Source organism: Poecilia reticulata, chromosome 15, assembly GCF_904066995.2.
Source record: "Poecilia reticulata chromosome 15, P_reticulata-male-v2, whole genome shotgun sequence".
NCBI classification, from domain to species: Eukaryota; Metazoa; Chordata; class Actinopteri; order Cyprinodontiformes; family Poeciliidae; genus Poecilia; species Poecilia reticulata.
Window position 1 is genome coordinate 14464024 of NC_088844.1, and position 20643 is coordinate 14484666.

A 20643-nucleotide genomic window follows, 5' to 3' on the forward strand; every position below is an offset into this window, starting at 1 on the left:
ACAATCAGACATCTCTCTGTCCAGACAATTAATAAATACATAGCTGCTCCTAAAGATTAGTGACACAAGTACTGAATTTTCATGAACACCAAACACAACACTTTGTTGACTATTTTGTGCTTCAAATCCATAAGTATGTATGGTGATACAGTTGGAAATGGATGCTTTAGAGTAAAAATGTGAATATTTATTAAGAGGATATACGACTTAATAACTTTGATCAAAAATAATGACAAGTTGATCAACGTTTTAAAATATAATGCTGGCTTCAGCAGTATTTCCAAGGAATTTTGATGGACCATATATATAGCATTTATGCAAATAATAACACAAATGACTCCCTTGCTGGCAATCTACTTACTCTTTTGACATAATTTTCATAACAAACACTCAATTTCACTACTTTCAATCCCCTTATTCACAAAGTTTGATGACTTACAACATGTTGAAAACCTAAAATAAAGAAGAAAACAAATCTCATATAGAATATATTGTAAAAGTACGCTCACTTGTTTCATGTAGCTTTAGTGAGTTCAAACAAATTTAGCTGGACAAAGAGAAAAAATGGCTCTGAGTTGTAAAGGTTGCTAAGCCCTGACCTCTGCTGTCACTGAACTCATTTTACACAGTGTTGCCAAGAGACAAGGATGCATTGAGTGTCCACTACTAATCAACATACTGTTATTCTGTAGAATAAGAACCATGTACATATTCCTAAGAGTTGACAGAAGGCTGCTTTGTTAGATATGCCAAATATTGTTTTTTTGTTTTTAGCTTTGTGGCTCTTAATGGCTTTATCTTGCTTATTTAGGCTATTCAATATTGGATCATAAAAAGACAGAAACCCTTTTGAATGCAGTTAAAATTAAATGTGAAGTCTTAAAATGTCCCATCCAAGTAAACACTGTAAAATGTGGTTTTGGATGCAAGCCACAGCTGATCATAAATACCTGAACAAAGCATCACCACTTATGCTTAAGATGAGCCGCATTGATGCTACGAGAAAAAAGCTATGCCTGTATTGCTGATTAATTAAAAGTTGGAAATCATCAGCTTTGCTCGTTTGTTCCTTATTATTTTGTCTATGTCACAAAGCTGTTATCATGGTCTAAAATGCATATTTCTGTCTGCACAATAGATAATTTATGAGTACATGCCAATTTCCCTGGCTACTACAAGATTATTCCTGTACAGTTGTATCTCAGTAAATTACAACTGAATTTGTGTCTGTAAATAAATGTGTCTGTTAGTTTTGATGACTCATATAATGAAAACTTAACATTTAGTTAATATAAAACATAAGTGCAAAAATCAACCAAATCCTTGTCCAGCATCCAGTCATGATCACTTTCCACAAGAAGGATAAGACACAAAGTAAAAAGAACATGGCTATTCACAAGAGTTCTCATGAATATGTTTATGTAATATGTTTATTTTCTGAGAAACTTTTTTTTTTATTTTTTTCAAATATCTGACATTTCTGATTGGCCCCTTACAACCTGTTTGGAAATATAGAAAAAATAATAATCAATACCTTGGTCCTTTTGCATAATACAAGTCGGTCCACCAAGATCACAACCCACTTTCAAATATACATCTCAGAATTTCAGTCAAAATCCAGCTAATTGCTGAGCTTCATCCTCATGTTTTAAACATTATATTCTACTGATTAGCATAATTCTCAGGTCCAGAAAGCTGTAGATGATCATCTTGTTTCAAGTTTTAAATTGACTTGATAAAATAAAGTCAATATATTCCAATTTCTTGAGATGCACCTGCACATGCTTAACTGTAAGTCTTTCTACTCTGACTTGGAGAATCAAGTCAAACAGACGTATGAGCTTTACAACTCAAAGTCATAATGTAACATAAGAACTTACAGTATATGACAACTTGCACAGTGTCAATGTAACAACAACAAAAAATAGGCACAACACATTAAACAGTATAACTGCTTTGGTCAAAGGCAGGTTGCCTCTTTTTACATTCCCGTACTGGCAGGGCGAGCTGAGGCATGTTTCATTACAGATAGATAAACAAACCATGGTGGAGCCAGAGGAGACCCACATCCCAGGTAAATGAGAGCTTTATGAAAAAGATTAGTGCAAATCCGTCTCAGAAAGCACTAGGACATGTGGGGTGAGAGGCTTTCGGATACAGACTTGGCTACCTCCACCCAGCGAATTCCCTTAGTGATCGATCAAAATACAAAAATCACAGCTGTAGTCACAGAGGGGGAAGGAGGAGCTGAGACCCAAAGAGCAGTGAGCTACTGCAATAACTAATGGGTGGATTTGTCTGAATTTTCATGATAAAAAAAAACACATACATAAAAGCATATGTGTGCAATTTTGTCTCCAAGACGGAGAGGCTCTCACAACGACAGTACAGCAGGTAAGCTGAACATCTGCGGAAACTACTCTGCCTGTAAGCTGCGGTTGCCATCTTTACTAAGAGCTGATCATTAAGCTCCGTTAACCTGCTGTACTAATATCTGCAGGGAGAACTGAGTGACACAAACACACACCTGCTCCATTTAGAGGGAAATTATTTCTTATTCCCCCAGCAAACATATAACTCCTCCCCAAGTAGAAGTCCTCAATTCCCCTTCCTCTCCACAGGACATGTCTGCATGCGCACACCTACTGCTCCCTGAATTGTTGACGGTAAACACTTGAAACCCAAAGAGAAAAACAGGGAGAAACAAATCTGAGCCAGGAATGTAAGGAAAATAAAGATGAGAAAAAAAAAATCAGAAGAAGGTAAAAAAGTAGGTGCAGGTGATGGAAATACTTGAAAGAAGATGAAGGAAGGGAAGAAAAAAAATAAACTAAAAAGGAGGAGTTTCATCTGACCCACTCAAGTGCTGCATGTCTGAAGTGCGCTTCATTGCCTCCTGTACTGAAGTAGCACAGGTACACCACAGTAAGTACAATCTGCAGAGGGAGCAGACAACTCATTACCGGAGCCCTAAAACATTTCGATGTGTCAAACACCATCTGTATGTCCTCGGATATAAATACGAACTCGGTTTCCCTCATGAGTGAATCTAGTGGAATTAGAACCTATTTACTTTCAGCCTGAAAGGAGAGCACAAGTACATGTCAGTGACTGAATAAACATGCCTCTAAGAAAAGTCCTCACCTATAAGCCAGTGCAGTCATTCATCCTGCAGAGTTCATTGGTTACATGTATTAATATGTATTGCATTAGGTGAACAACATTCCCTGTAGCACAGAAACAACTTCACAAAGCACACCACTCCACTCGAGTGCAGCAGCAGTTACTATAATCTGATAAACTGTGAATAAGAAGATATATGTGTGAATCATCGGTGGATAAATACATACCATTGGGACTCTCCTCGTCTATGGTCACTATGGTTGCAGGAGGGCCCGGCCGAGACAGCTTACACTCTGAATACAGAAGGAGGAAAAGAAGTATCAGAAGACACACATAAAGCTCAACCTGCTTTTTTTTTGCACAAGAAACATTCCAGTAAAATATAAATTTTAATATGATGCGTGATGAAGGCATAGCTGACATAGCTTCCACATAAAGATTCATAAAGGAGTGTAAGATATCTCAAGAGATTAATCTTCCACAATTATTGTTTTCTCTTAATTTCTATGAAATATTATAGCTGAGGTAGTTTTCTTGTAAATTTATGCTCTTCTTTTTTAAGTTGATCAGGGTGTTTGGTATCTTAATTAGCTACCAATTAGTGTCTTTTTTACTAAAGAGACACAGATTCAAATTGTTCCTAGGTATTCTTCAAACTGGAACTGTGACAAACTCAGGGTGGATGAGCCGTCAGGTTTATCATGCCACCACCGCACACAGTAAGGAGATAGTCAGTGAAAGAGTGCAGCAGAGAGTGACATTTTGGAGTTGCCAAGTGTCTATAATAAGTATTTATTTTAAGACTTTTGCCCACAGCTTTACCAGGAGCCCAGTTATTGTGCACTTTGATAAGCTAGCTCATTCTTAAATATGAGAACGCACATTATACTAGAACATATATTGAGAATATTTGATGCACAGTTGAGTAATGAAGTCCTTCCAGTTTATAATTCGTTATAATACATTTATCAATGAAACATCTATCCATCCATTCTCTACACCTGCTTATCCTTGCAGAGTTGCAGGGGTGCCTATCTCCAGCAGTAACTGGGGGAGAGGTGGGGCAAACCTTGGATGGGGTATAAGTCCATCGCGGGGCAACACAGAGACACACGGGACAAACAACCACAAACACACTCATACTCACACCTAAGGACAATTTAGAGAGAGAATTTAATCTAACAGTCGTGTTTTTGGACTGTGGGAGGAAGCCAGTGTACCTAAAGAGCCCATGCATGCACAGTGAGTACATGCAAATATCACACACAAAAAAACATAAGCAGGAATTTGAACCCAGGACCTCCTTGCTGCAAGGCAACAGTACTACCAACTAGGTGTATTTGTCCATCTATGAAACAAATACACCTTTTCTGGATAAAAAAAATTATTTTTGAAGACATTTTATCAAAAGCTTGACAACAAAACATGTCATCAAATATAGTGGAGCTGTGATGATCAACCCACAGTTCAGATCAGTTCACATAATCAGAAAATGCACTGATGTACTTTTAGGCGTGCCCCAATCTAATCCCTACAATTTTTAAATGAGCTGTACTGGTAGTCCCTGACAAACTCAACTCCTGTGATACCTGCAACAGATACAGCTGGTAAGATCTGTTTCATAAATCATGGTCTATTTCGTAAGGGGCTTCCGTATATGTATTATTGTTCTGGTGCATTATATTAATGATTACACCTTGGTTTCCTGCTAAGAAGACGCTCTAAGACCCTGTCAATTTTAGTCACTGACAATAGAAGTAACTGAGACACTCCAGGGACTTCCTATCTGTATCATGTGACCAGCTGTGCCCACGGGATTATTTACCAACGCCAAATGTGCACCAGAGGGAGCTCTTTTTAGTGCATCTTATAAATCAACATGTTAAACTTTATCAACTTAAAAATAGAGGTTTTTTAAGTTCTATCTGCAAATAATTCCCTAGAATGTCCCTAAAAGACGATAAGAACCACATTGTGAAAGATTCGTATCAAAATAGAGCTGTGGTTGTAAACACCATCAGCAGGAGCAAGGTGAGTGTGTGTCAAGACAAATATACAGAATCTTTAGAATCACAGGATAAATCTATGAGTACTTTAGGTGACATGCTGTCAGAACACCACGGCAGCTTTTTAACCTGAGCTTAACCTGTTTGGGAGAAACATATTACAGCTATCTCACAGAAGGGTTAAAATATCTGTGAGAGTGAAGAAACTGAAGCATCCCAAACTGTCAGCATGCAGTGTATGCTGCAACGAAAGGTCACAGTGTGTTAAAGAATGTAAACGGCATGGATTTCAATAAATCACGTGGAGTACCAGCCTGGAACTCAGCACTGGGTAATTTTCAAATGTATTTGTTTTTTTCTTCTGCCCATTTTGAGCTTTGCAATAAGCACCACTTGTACAAACAAGAATCATCTTGTTAATATTAACACATAACAAGATCACAGACAGACTTATTTCTAAGAAATGTAACATAGCATTTGGAGTATCAGAGTTGTGAGATTTGTAAGCAGTTTCTGTTTATTTTTGGATACTTCAGAGAGTAAAGGCAATTTAAGAGGTGTTTATGCACAGTTTCCCACAAAACAATAATTAACAAGGGAGGTTTTATAACTTAGATTGTAAAACGGGCATCTGCTTTTGTTTTTCGCACATTGTAGTGGTCAGATTTATAATTCACGAGGGTAAAGCAAATACAGCTGTAGTCAATAAAAATTGTACTCAATTAGTTTTTGAGTATTAAGGGAGAGATCACATCCAAATTCAAGTAAAAATCAGTTTGTTATATGTTAATGTGATGCAATATTGTTATCAAGTCATTTTAAAGGGTCATGTAATCTGCATAACAGCTCATGATTCGCACTGCACACCTCGAAGAACTGTTTGAGCATCCTCCTGTCACACAGACGGATCCTCTTACATCAAGTGCAATCAATAAGTCCTGTAGCTGCATCATCAAGAGTAACTGCCTGTACGACTCTGACAACTAGACAAAGGGCAGTGAAAAGCACAAGGCAACATTGTGAACAGAACAAGGGGAAGAAAAGCTTTGCAGATGGAGGTCACAACAGCTAGATGGTATGAGCTCATGGGACACAGGTAATGGCAGCTTGACAAACGGCACCAGATGAGGCAGTGAAGGGGGTGGGACATGTCATTCTATATAAACAAGCACTGAAAGATAACATTGCTGATGTAAGGAATGCTTGGGATTACACGTCTTTCAGCATGTAGGGAAGGGAATGCAAAGAAGAAAACGGCAAAATACAGAAGTTAATAAAACAAAGGGAAAACAGACAAAAGAATCTTGCCCTCTTACCCTCATACTGCCAGTCTGAAGGAGTCAGAGCACAGTTTAGCCAGAGGGAAGGAGAGCAGGAATAATAATAAAAAAAAAATCAAACGTTTAAGAAACAGCTCTGAAGTTAGGGGGAAAAAAGGAGAAAAAAGTCCTTGCAAGAATACAGCGATTTTAAGGAAAAGAGAAGGAGACATGTTATAAGGGGAGAAAATGTTAAACAGGGATTGAGAATTTAGAGGAAAAATATTAAGCAATCCTTCAGTACAAAAATGGTGGCTTTTAAGATGCTGTCACAGCTTTTATCTTAGTAGTTTGTTAAAGATAAAGTCCTGTCACATACATGAACGATGTGACTCCATTTTAACACGCCCCTCTGTGGTAGAAGCCACATATATGGGAAGAAGGTTGTTACCGTCACACTGCATGTACATACTAGTTATTGTGCTAATGGCGGCAAAACAGCTTACCCTTCCAGGAAAGGGAAGAGGGTGTGAGCAGTGCATACACGAGGATGATTAACTGGGACGAGGCAGAGGAGCTTGATTTTCTAACAGATTATCTTGTCTCATAGCATGTTGTCACTACATAGATTTAACAAACATGTACAACATTTTTTTAAATTTTATTTATAAAAGTTAGATACTGCTCACCCCACAGCGGGGAAGTCTATTTTAAGACTATTTTTTACTAATAATTATTTGATCCCTTGGGGGCCCTCAGACTATGTATGAACAATTTGCAAAATGATCAAATAATAGAAGTAGGATTAAGCCAAAGGGACCATGACCTGTTCAGCATTAAAGTGTACATTTTTCCACCATTTTTTACAATATACGTTCATTATAATTAACGAGGTCGAAGCAGACAAAAATCAAATACATTTTTAGATAAACAAACACATGTGGCATGATAAGAAACTGTGTGATAGCAGCTCAAAGTGTTGGTCAACAGGTGAGTAATATCTCCTTCTGTTAGAAATAGATTCCACAGCAGAGGCTCATTAAAACACTCAATCAAGAAACACACATTTTGCTCTTAAAGTCATGGCTATACACAAATTGTCTCTCTTTTCCTAAAATGCTGTTTCTCTTTCAAACATTTTGAACTTTGTGAGGCTTGTTACCAAGTTGGGTCATCTTAGATTACATGTAATCAGAGATGGGCAAGATGACACATCAACAACCACCGGTCTAGTATTTCACACCCACCTTCTGTTGCAGTCCTTAGTTGTGCAACCGTGCACCTGTTAGTAGGTGCATAACAGGGTAGTTTTCTCATTAAATATGCATACCCATGAGCCATGTTTTAGAAGCACATAACGCTCAGAGGAAAAGTTCTGGATACGACCTTGACATTTCTTAGCCTTAAGAAATGTTCACATTTGTAGATTATTTTAAACAAATTTACGGAAAAATTTAAAATTTCATATGATTGTATGTTAGAATGCTGTTGTGCTAAAGATTTGCAATGACTTGCAAAATACAGTTATTATCCATATGTGCATATATCCATCTTTAAAAGCTCCTTAAGACATGTGCACTGTTAATTTTCAGTCAACAATTTTGGAGCAATTAGAAAACCCGTACCTCTTTGCTAAGGAAATGGAGTCTCCCATAATAGCAACATGATGAACAGAGGAAGTGGGTCACACCTTGAAATCTGAGTCACAAACAAGCAACATAGAAAAAAAAACGAAAAAAAAAAAAAACTCTGCAAGTCTGATGTGAAAAAAATCTTTGCCAACCCAAAGAGCATGCATGTGTATGTGCGCGTGTACAGAGCATAAAAGTTTCCTGCACTCACATCTTTTTAGAGGATCATATGATCCGTTTTGGATGTGTGCGAAGGTGTGTGTAGGTTTTAAGTGGTAGTCGTGGCAGTAGGGGAGAGACATCTAAGGAGTCAGGTTCCAAGAAAAGAGGAAGAACCAAGCAGAGATAAAGAATAGCACCTCCATTTGCAGTGACAACAGACGTATACTATGATCAGAGCACTGCATGTGAATACATACACAAAATCTCAAAGCAAAAATTGATGCTCACATTCCCACTGCTTCACATATTTAAAGCTTTTAACAACAAGTGATGTTTTCTATTTAAAATCCTTTTCAGCATAATGGGACGGTATAATTGCCGTTTTCTGATCTTTTCACCGTCCCATTGCTCATTGTATCGTATATACTAAGGTTTGCAGAAAGTCTGGAAAGGTATGGAGTTGGATTTCTGCTGGATAATTGTAAAAAAATAAAATAAAATAAGCATAAAGAGTACACATTTATGCTTATCTCCACATTTCCTTTTGTCCTTCATTCTTTCCATTCTTAGCCCCTTAAGTCCTCAATTCCTCCTTATGTTAAGATGCTACAACTTTATGCATGGAGTTTTTGTGTTGCTTTGTGATGAATTGGTCCTCTGACCAAGATGCACCCTGCCCATCACACACTGACTGATGCCACCACCTATTGTTTGATGGGGGATAAGGTGAATGAATGAGAGAACAAACAAATGGACTGATGGTAAAGTGGGAGTAAAAGACTTATAATTATGGACATAGATAGAGGAACAATCCACCACATCCTCAGCCAATTCTGCCTTTGGGTGATAAAAGTACAAATATGAAAAGGCTGAAAATGCAGGTTTCAATACAGGTAACACCTGTGACTAACTACAGATCTCTTCTTGATTGTGTTCTGAGCTTGGACTGCATGCTACTTTTTAACTTGAAGGTTTCTCTGAACTGCAAATAAAACAGAAGCCGTCTCATGTCTCATTCAGTGCTGCAGCAACAGGAGACAGCTTGACCTAATCTAGCCTCGCTTGCACCTTTTAATCCCCAGCACATCTGAAAGCAGCCACCGAGTGCTAACAAGGACCAACCTGACTGTGCTCTTTATCCCACTGGTGCTGTACAAATACACTTGTGCTGCACATTAACAGTCAATAGAGCCAGAAGGTGAGAGGTATCCAACTTGTGTGAAGCAAGATGGGACTACAGCGCTCCTATTTCAGGCCTTACAACACCATCGAGTTCACATCAATCAAACCTGTCTGTAATGTCTTAGTGAGAGATGGTGAAACACCAGGTTGCCTTCTATGGAAGGGAAACCAAGTGTGCAGTATATGCTCTATGGGATGGAGAACAGTCAATCTTGGAAAAATTTCTGTAGAATTTTTTCTGCAAACCTCACCACTGCTGGGGATTGCTAAACATTATCAAAAAAATATATACTGTAGAGTCTGAAAGAAAAAAAATAAAAATCAAGCAATATATATATATATAACCTTGGAAAAATTCAACAAACTGTCAAAATTACACACAGAAACAATTATCACAAAATGCACATTTACTCTTAGAAAAAAATGCATCCTTCAAAAATGTGCCTGTGCTGGTGTAACAAAATGGAAATGGTAAAAATCTTAATATTTGGGTCATGTAGCAAAACTCTAGCAGGACTGCATCCTCTCTCACTGACGTCTGTAGATTTTGAACCAGGTTACTTATTAGCCAGGCTTACATCGTGGACGGTAGCTAGATTTGTTTGTAAACAGTGCATCTCTCGAGTCCACCATTCACTGGACTTCATGGTCCCATGATAAAAAGGCAGGTACAGGTGTTTTGCTGCTATCATAAACACCTTTCACTACGTTAAATATGCAGAAATGCTTTAGGCATACAATATTGTTTATCGAAAGTTCAACAGTTCAGAAATATTTTGAATTATTATTCATACTTAAAGATAATTTCTACCCGCCTATTTGGATAAAAATCATATTTTACTGGATCCATCCATCCATCCATCCATCCATCCATTTTCTTCCGCTTATCCGGGGTCGGGTCGCGGGGGCAGCAGCTTCAGAAGGGAGGCCCAGACTTCCCTCTCCCCAGCCACTTCTTCCAGCTCCTCCGGGGGAATCCCAAGGCGTTCCCAGGCCAGCCGAGAGACGTAATCCCTCCAGCGTGTCCTGGGTCTTCCCCGAGGCCTCCTCCCGGTGGGACGTGCCCGGAACACCTCACCAGGGAGGCGTCCAGGAGGCATCCTTACCAGATGCCCGAGCCACCTCAACTGGCTCCTCTCGACGTGGAGGAGCAGCGGCTCTACTCTGAGTCCCTCCCGGATGACCGAGCTTCTCACCCTATCTCTAAGGGAGAGCCCAGCCACCCTGCGGAGGAAACTCATTTCGGCCGCTTGTACCCGTGATCTCGTTCTTTCGGTCATGACCCAAAGCTCATGATCATAGATGAGGGTGGGAACGTAGATCGACCGGTAAATCGAGAGCTTCGCTTTTTGGCTCAGCTCTCTCTTCACCACGACGGACCGGTACAGCGCCCGCTTCACAGTAGACGCTGCCCCAATCCGCCTGTCGATCTCCTGCTCCCTTCTTCCCTCATTCGTGAACAAGATCCCCAGATACTTAAACTCCTCCACTTGAGGCAGGACGACCCCCCTGACCCGGAGAAGGCACTCTACCCTTTTCCGGCTCAAGACCATGGCCTCGGATTTGGAGGCACTGAGCCTCATCCCGGCCGCTTCACACTCGGCTGCGAACTGCTCCAGTGAGAGCTGCAGATCACGTTCCGATGAAGCCAACAGGACCACATCATCCGCAAAAAGCAGAGATGCGATCCTAAGGCCACCAAAACGGATCCCCTCAACACCTCGGCTGCGCCTAGAAATTCTGTCCATAAAAGTAATGAACAGAATCGGTGACAAAGGGCAGCCTTGGCGGAGTCCAACTCTCACCGGAAACGAGCCCGACTTACTGCCGGCAATGCGGACCAGACTCTGACAGCGGTCATACAGGGACCTGACAGCCCGTATCAAAGGGCCCGGTACCCCATACTCCCGGAGTACCCCCCACAGGGCCCCCCGAGGGACACGGTCGAACGCCTTCTCCAAGTCCACAAAACACATGTAGACTGGTTGGGCGAACTCCCATGCACCCTCCAGGACCCCGCTGAGGGTGTAGAGCTGGTCCAGTGTTCCACGACCAGGACGAAAACCACACTGCTCTTCCTGAATCCGAGGTTCGACTATCCGACGGACCCTCCTCTCCAGGACCCCTGAATAGACCTTACCAGGGAGGCTTAAGAGTGTGATCCCCCTGTAATTGGAGCACACCCTCCGGTCCCCCTTTTTAAACAGGGGGACCACCACCCCAGTCTGCCATTCCAGGGGAACTGCCCCCGATGTCCATGCGATATTGCAGAGTCGCGTTAGCCAACACAACCCCGCAACATCCAGAGCCTTAAGGAACTCCGGGCGGATCTCATCCACCCCCGGGGCCCTGCCACCGAGGAGCTTTTTGACCACCTCGGCGACCTCGTCCCCAGAGATTGGAGAGCCCAGCCCAGAGTCCCCATGCTCAGCTTCCTCAACAGAAGGCATGTTGGTGGGATTGAGGAGGTCTTCGAAGTATTCCGCCCACCGGCCCACAACGTCCCGAGTTGAGGTCAGCAGCGCACCATCCCCACTATAAACAGTGTTGGTGCTGCACTGCTTCCCCCTCCTGAGACGCCGGATGGTGGACCAGAATCGCATCGAAGCCGTACGGAAGTCTGTCTCCATGGCCTCTCCAAACTCCTCCCACGCCCGAGTTTTTGCCTCAGCGACAACCCGAGCCGCATGCCGTTTCGCCCGCCGGTACCTATCAGCTGCTTCTGGAGTCCCACAGGCCAAAAAGGCCCGGTAGGACTCCTTCTTCAGCTTGACAGCATCCCTCACCGAAGGTGTCCACCAACGGGTTCGAGGGTTGCCGCCGCGACAGGCACCAACGACCTTGCGGCCGCAGCTCCGATAGGCCGCCTCGGCAATGGAGGTACGGAACATGGTCCACTCAGACTCAATGTCCCCCACCTCCCCCGGAACGTGTTCGAAGTTCTGCCGGATCTAATTACTTTATTTCTCTGAACAGAGTCTCTGCATATTGATCTAAACAAAGTATGACCGTTTTTGTAACTGACAATCTTCTAAGATGTTAAATAAAGACGCGCCATGGAATTCACCAATACGATTGCACAGATTTGCAAAAAAAGACTGGAGGCTTTACTGTCAAATAATATCTGTCAGTTTAATCTAGCAATGAGAAAAAGTTTATCTTTAGAAAATGCAGAGAAATTTCCAAGTCAATGGAGCAAAGTGGAATGTACTTGTCTTTGTCACAGGTTAAGCACAGACAATTTAGAAGTCATTGAAAAATTAGTTTACTATGTCTATTGATGAAAGCTGTTCATGAAATGGCCACCAACACCATCAACAATGAGGAAAAACATTAAAAGGTCACTGTCATTGCTAAACTGGCTGGCTAGTCGCAAGTCGCAAATTATGCTTTTGACAAAAGGTACAGCAAAAAAAAAAGAAAATATTGGGAAGAACTATGAAATAAGGCTTATTCAAGAATTTGGAGGTGAACTTGGGATACAGTAGTGTAGCGTTTATTATGTTAACCCACATCTGATCAACATACAACACCAGAGGTATCTTGATGTGGAATGTTAAAGTTATGGCGTCTGCAGGAAGAGGCACAGCATCCTTATTGCTTAACGTCTAGTGTCAATTTTCCAGTCATCTACCAGGAACTTTTTGAGCATCTCATGCTTCTTTCGGCCGACAGACAAGTTTTATGGCATCACTAATCTCATTTCCCAGCAGGCACCTGAACAAATAAGTATCAATGCCACCATTACTGGAACCAGGCACGTCTTATACCTCAGCTTAATCACATTCTAACTGCCTCAATGCTGCATCACACTGATCTAGTAGTTCTTGCAAAAGCAGCAAAAGGAGCCCTGACCAAGTCTAGAGTGCATATAATGTTCAGGACATAGACACTTTTTTTGTACACCATTTCTGTATGAAAAGTAGTTTAGTAATTGATCTTAGGTAATATTTATGTTTTCTGAGAAACTGAATTTTAGGGCCTCATCAGATAATCAATAATCAATAAAATTACTGAAATAAATGGTTTATTAGATCACTATATGTAATAAATGTATACAAGTTGCAACTTCTGATTAAAATCAGTAAAATAGCTCATGATTAAATTATATTTCATTCAAATGCACCTACATGCCTAATACTAACTTACTGAGGTAAGGTTGAACAATGCTTTAAAGTCAGAATCTAGATATTTTGATTTAGGCATGTCAGTCCCATGCCATGTTTTATACACTGTTAAAAGGGAAGTAGAAAAATGCTCGCTGACATTCAAATGAGCATTAATATATGTTACTCCATTCTAACCATAGATAATGCTTTAAATATGATATTTGCATGAGTTGAATATGGAATATTTAATTAATTCCTATTATAGTCAAAGTAATATGTCGTGTTTGTCTTACATACTCTAATTCCACTGTGATAGCTGCACCTGTCAAGTTTAATTTAGTTCAATGGCTTTTTTGATACGAAGCCTAACAGACTTCACTCTCCCCCTAAAATATACGTCTTCTGCTCAGCCAGCGACCTTCCTGTTTTGCACTCTCTCTGATGTTGGAGATGGCGTTTGAAGATTTTTATTTTTTTATTTTTTTGAAGGAATCAAACTACCTGACATTTAAAAACAAAGCCAAACAAGCAACAGGATACAAAAAAAAAGCATGTCGCCAGGCAGAAATTGACACGGTAACTTTGTAAATGAAGAAAAAGTCTTAAACTGCAAGTGGAATCTTTCTGTAGCAAATTTAAAAACAACTATACTGGACAAATGCACAATGTGTCAAAGCACAATTTATAAAATCCTTAAACTACCAATTAAAAAAAATAGAAATTAAATATTACACTTGATGCAATGTAATATCATCAATTCAAATCAGCCAGGCTCAAGCAAGGAAAGACCTAAAACATGCAGGGCAGTGTGCCTTGAGGACCAGTCCAACACTGTTCTAGAGGTTCAAATTGATAAGCAAAATGGCTTAGTGGTATGTAGTCGGTCCACATATTTAGGGTCCTAAAAGCAGCAGGCTGGCAAAATACAAGACATAGCTCTAAAAACTGCGCATTACGATTCAGATCATACAGAATAATACCTAATTCTGTAAATGCTCTCCTGGGCCAGATTAATGCTACTAGCCGTTAACACTCACTTGATTACCATAAACTCCCATGTGTGATAATGAGGGATTAACAATGGTGGTCAAGCAACAGCCTAAAGTGTGTTTTTTTTGTTTTTTTTTGTTTTGTTACTGTGAGATGCAAAGTGCTATAGTAGAAGGGCATATTTAATTTGCATTAATTAGACAAAGATGCAACTTGTCATTCGCTCCTCTATGAAGTGAAGAAAGTTAAGTGCAAAAGCAATTAAGAGTTTAATTTATGCTTGGTTATGTTGCTAAATCTGTGGGCCAGTCAACATGTTTACATTAGGAAATACCTTCAGACTCAGTAGCAATGGAAACATTTGATTTCACGACATTTTTCCCCCCATTCTTAAGCTCAAACAAACCAGCAAAAATTTAAAAGTTAGAAAACTTGACAACTATTGTAAAAAAAAATATATATATATATATATTGTTTTACTATGAGTAGGACAATTTTTGCAGTGAAAATGCTTCAATAATCATGATACTCAATTTCTTACAGCACATAATATCCTTTTTAAGCAGGGTAATGAACTAAATATGTTTTTCTGCTTTCTCCGAGGTCCATTTAAAGAAAAATCTTTAAACTTAAGATATGCAGTCAAATGTAGGACTGAAGACTGATCTTAAGCCAGATGCTCTTCTGCTGCATAAACAGGCAACTTTTTGTCCTCACTTTCTGACATTGCATTATACTTGTCAATTAAGTTAAGAATACTAACAATATTTCTATTTTCTGAACAAACGTTCAACATGCATAGTTCAGACAGTGTTCTTTAGTCATCCTCAGTTGTACCGCAGCAGTACTGTAGCATAAATGACAGTTGTGTGAATGCAGTCATGCGGTTCTGGTGACAGAGTTCAGGGATTTATTCAAGGGAACACAGGATGCAGACATCATCCAGCTTGCTTAAAGTCTACATAATGCAGCTAATGTTAAAACCCATCCAGTGTTTGCAAAATGTGAGTTTCTTTGAAGTATTTATGCATTGTACCTCTCAAAGTTGAAATAACTTCTCAAAATAGTTCTAATTTTTTAATAAGAGACGGTTAATAATGAGGCTATGGAGACAGCCTGGGTCACTCATGATTTTTAAACTGGGTCTTTGCATAAAGAAAAAAGAAGATTCATTACTTCTCTGACTCCGACTACATCTCCTTGTAGATAATTGTTGAATTGATATTGGTTCAGAGACCGAGGTGGAGATGAGAAATTGATGTGATGTAAATTATTGGTGGCTGATAATGAAGAACAGAGGGTATACTTTACTTTTCTCCTAGGCAGATTCCACTTTCCCAGTTAAGATTACCCCAGCTCATTGCCCCACTCCCTTTATTCCCTGTGAGGGTTCTTGCATAAACCAGCCAGAGAGACACTGAATGGAATCCAAAAATAATCTTAATTTATTACAAAAAAGTTCAAAAATAATTAAACAATGAAGAACTGGGCCCAAAAACTGAGGTCAACATAACAAACTCCAACTCAGGTAGTAACACAAAGAACTCAAGCACAAAACTGACCTAACAAACAAGACATGAGGGGAGCTTAAATAGTGGCTGATCAGACCACAGCTGACACACAAGGGGTAATTAAACATACAAAAACTTAAATAAATACTAATCAATACAACACCAAATCTTTAAATTAAACAAACATTGGACTGAAACTACCAAATAGAAGAAACATTAAAGAACTGGTCAAATTAAATGAAAGAAAACCAAATTTCCCCGTCCCCTGGCAAACAAATGGAATGGCCCGCTGAGGAGGTTTGCCAACCATATATGGATGTCAATTAGCTGGAGCTCTTCTGTGACCCTCCAGCAGCAGCTCCAAAGGAAACTGGTAACTCAAAACAAATAAATTAATTTGTTGCTTTTAACAAAAATATAAAGAACTGACAAATAAAGTTAACTAAATGCGTGCACTTCAAATAGTTAACTAAAAAGTCAAGTTAATGAAAATTTTCAAAAATAAAAATCTAAACTATTCACTAATTAATATCTAAATTAATATTAAGGATGAACAAAACAAACAGTTACCATTCAGGTCTGTGTGACAGTAGGGTCGGCTGTCACATTCCCCAATAGGGAAACCACACAGAGCACAGGGCAAATATTGCAATCACAGTCTAAGTGCACAGATCAGCCCGCACACACTGTGCTCCAGGATGGGCCTGTTGGAACACACCACAGGCGGCTCACCCTTCACAACAGTGCCCTCCCTTTCCCCCTCCTTTTTTGTAAAGCCCAGGGCCTGATTACAGCCTGGTGGCGAACAGATTAAAAAACCCCTCCTCCTCCCCTCATTTCTCCACTGCTTCCCCCACCCCACAGACCGCAACGGCTGCTGTCAGACACAGTCTGCACATCTGGCTCCTGATCAGACAATCCCAAAAATAGACAAACTATTGTGGGTCAGAACAGAAGTGCAGATGCGAAAGGCTCGGAAGGATTGGATCGAGATGGAGGAAGACTGAAAGGGAAGGCTGATGGCAGAAGTGTCCACGGCCACATTAACTGATACACAATCCCAGATACTGCTAAGCGGAGTTAAGCACCTGTGAGTGTACGTGGATTTGGGTGACATCTGGATTTGTGGACTGTGAGATTTGCATGTATAGACACAGTGTGTTCCTCTTTCAAGCTTTGGGATGGATTTAAATATTTCATCAGTCACTGTTGAAGTGTTGTAAAACACTGGACTTACAGTGACAAAAAAAAAAAAAAGATTAGGATTTGTCTATTCCATTCCTTATTGGGAAATATTTAGATGTTGATGCATAATCAAAATTTTATTCATAGAAAAAATGTGATTTATTTGAAATTAAACCTTTCCAACTTTTGCAATAATTTTGCAGATTAATACAATGTTGGAAATCGGCCTGTAATTCTGCAAAAGTGACTTGTCCAGATTTTCCTGGACGATCAGATTCCCACTGATTTATTCTAATCAGCATGAATATATTACTTCTGATTATTCACACCGATTAGATCTATGAGAGTCTAAGTCAGGACAGTAGTCCTCAGGGATCAGTGCCCTGCATATTTTAGATCTGTCTCTGCTCCTGCACATCCGACTCAAATGATAGCTTTAGCTCCTGCATACCAATAAGTGCTGCAGACGCCTGTTAATCACCCACTTCTTCAGGCCAGGTGTTTGGCAGAAGGGAAACTCCAAACAGAGCAGTGGTCCCTGAGGACCAGGATTGAGAAACACTGCCCTGTTGTGTTACAATCAAAGACTTATGCGTTTTAGTGTGACGTAATGTGACACACTATCACAAAGAATTCAACACTTTGAAGAGCTACCGTTTGCTGCGGTTACATCCGTTGCTGTGGAGTGTCTCTAAAATATGTCCTGTTCTTTTTAGCAAAATAGGTCCAGCTCAGACAGATTGAATGGATGGTATGTTAATTTCCAAGTTGTAACACAGATACTTGATCTGATTTATGTTCTAAAGATTGACTGGGTCATTTGGACACAATTCAAACCATTACTCTGCAGATCTGACCATTTGGCGTCACTGTCCTGAGAGTCGAGCCTTCACGCCTGTTCCAAGTCATCCTCTAAGAGGTTTTCTTCCAGTACTGTTCTGTATTTAGTGACGACCACCTTCACACCAACTCTGTTCAAACCTCATAGGGTTTCACAGAACAGCTGCGTTTATTCTGAGGTTAAATTAAACACAGGTGGACTCTGTTTACTTGTTTGGTCACTAATGAAGACGGGTGGTTATGTTGTATTTAGATGTATCAGACCGGAGGGAAATTAACACAAGTGTCTGTTGCACAGCTTTACTTTTTTTTTTTATCCAAAAGAACAAATGTAATTTTTCCTTCACTATAATGGTAAGCACTGCAGTGATTATGTCAGCTGTGAGATATATGTCTATTTTATTCTTTCTCGTCTTTCTCATCTGTGCTTTCGTCACTCTGTGATCTTTAGCATTTTGGACAGCATCACTTGTGTCCTGTGTGAGGATCTGTTGCCGTGCAACGCTTTTCAGCCAGCTAAATGTTACATCGATATGTAAAAGGTTCTTAACACTTGGAGTACATCAGCTAAAAATATATTGTAATCCAAGCAGTCTGTTGCAGTATAAATATTGCACACATTTATCACTTGTTATAGAAATATATCTGCGATATATTGGGCCAGTCCTACTTGAAGTGAGTGAAAACAAATACAGACTTAGTCGTTATGTCCCCAGAAGCCAAAGGAGACCTTGCACGGGGCAGACTTGGTTTCTGACAGAAAGAATAATGCAATGGTGGGAGGAGTGAAAATCATGGCAAAAAATTTAACATCAGCCCCATCTGGAAAACTCACCATCAGTGATACACACACACATACACTCACTGATCCAATCAGAGATCATTTGTAGGTCTACAAATCATTTCTGCCTACAACTTCAACACTCAGTTAAATAATAAAAAAAAACTTATTGTGACTCTTGTCACTCTGTGATCTTTAGCATTTTAGAATGTTATAAACCAAGCTTCAAGATTTTAAATGTATTACCTATATTGGAAAAGTGTCATACCATAACAGATTTTAAAAAAGTTGTTAAAATGACAATTAAATAAAACTGTACACATTTTGCACAATTTTGTTTCACCTCCTACACTGGTCTATCAAGGTGATAGCTAATGCTGAAACTCAACCCTGCACAAGAGCAGGCTTCCAGATTAAAGATCAAAATGTGTGAGGACACCAACTCTCAACCAATAAATGCCCTGAAAATGAAAAAATAAAATAAAATAAAATACAGCAGTGGTGGAACAGGTTTTTTTCTTCCACACACTTTTTACTCCTCTTTTATCCTCCTTTTAAAGACATATACTCAGAAACTTAAACTAGTATTAAGAAATGGTAAATGACTGTAAATGATGGTAAATGATTATTAAGTCATGGTCACACTCATGCCTTTCTATGAATAATGGCATATTATTAACACACATTTGACACAAGTTAAAACCTTAAGACATTAAGGTTGTGATGTTTCACATTTTGTAAGTGACGTGAGGACAAAGTCACTTTTTCCAACAACGTCACCATGTCCTTTTTTCCTTTTTCTGTACTCAATGATTTGCTACAGGTGATCAAATTTCAATGTTTCATACAGTGAGCACCCTTAACTTGTCAAATATTTATGAGCTGAATCACACAGGTTGTAGATCACACAGCTGTCACCTGCTTCAAGCATTTAGTAGGTTGAAGTGAATATAACATTATAAGTGCATTAAGAGCCTCTGCAAAGCATAGAGAGATATTAAGCCATCGCTACATCATTTAAACCAGCACTTGAAGCCGTTCTTTAGCAGTTATCCATGTCTGGTATTTCAGTTGCAGTATTTTTTTAAAATGTCCACAAAGATCTGTAGGAGGGAGGCTTGGCTGTATTTGAAAAAAATAAAAAGACACGTGGGAAAATGATGCTGGAACATGAAGGATACCAAAGGATAATTGTGTCTCAGCCACAACACAGAGAGAGACAGCAAGACTGAGGCAAAATAGTGTGATGTGGATAATAAACGCTGTCTAGACAACTGAACTTTTCTACCCTCACCTTAAAGATAAAAAAGAAAGATATACAACATAAGTGTTACCAAGCATTTCTGATTATATTAGACATTCTATAAAACAGAGAAAATATTGATTCCAAGGTCAGTATCCCTAAATACCATAGAACACCAGCAACACTTGAAATTATTATATTGATTTTCCATAATGTTTGGTAAGGTTTTGATAATTTACAGATCAATGCAGACTTGACCTCAATTTAAGATTTAATCGAAAACTAGCAATGTTAAGCTGATGACCAGAATAGGTCAGTGTTTCAGCTATAATAAATAGACACTAATATTTATCTGTAAACTGTTACATGGGAGCAATAAAGAAACTTTTAACTTACAATAAACTATTCAGAAAGTGTAGCTCTAATCTAAAAGTGTTTACAACATGTGAAGCATTCAAAGAAGCCAAGCAAGGAAAGTCTAAATGAAACCGTATTAAAACAAAAGAGCATAAGGTTTTGAGAGAGTAGATAAGTGACTATATTGCCATTCACTTAAGCGACTGTGGCACATCTCACTGTGTGTGCAGCTTTGGGCAGCCCCTGTGTTTAAGCAAAACTGTC

The 20643-nt window shown here is 39.5% G+C and overlaps 1 protein-coding gene across 1 annotated transcript in view; it reads right to left on the reverse strand.

The window, feature by feature from the left end:
* Positions 1–20643, reverse strand: part of LOC103476800 (protocadherin-15) — a 196269-nt gene that overhangs the window by 108312 nt on the left and 67314 nt on the right. Inside the window, exons 3-4 of the mRNA XM_081616011.1 lie at positions 6446–6460; positions 3351–3416 (exon numbers count right to left, since the gene is read on the reverse strand). Of these exons, the coding sequence (XP_081472137.1) occupies positions 3351–3416; positions 6446–6460 (81 nt within the window). The remainder of the gene's footprint in view (positions 1–3350; positions 3417–6445; positions 6461–20643) is intronic.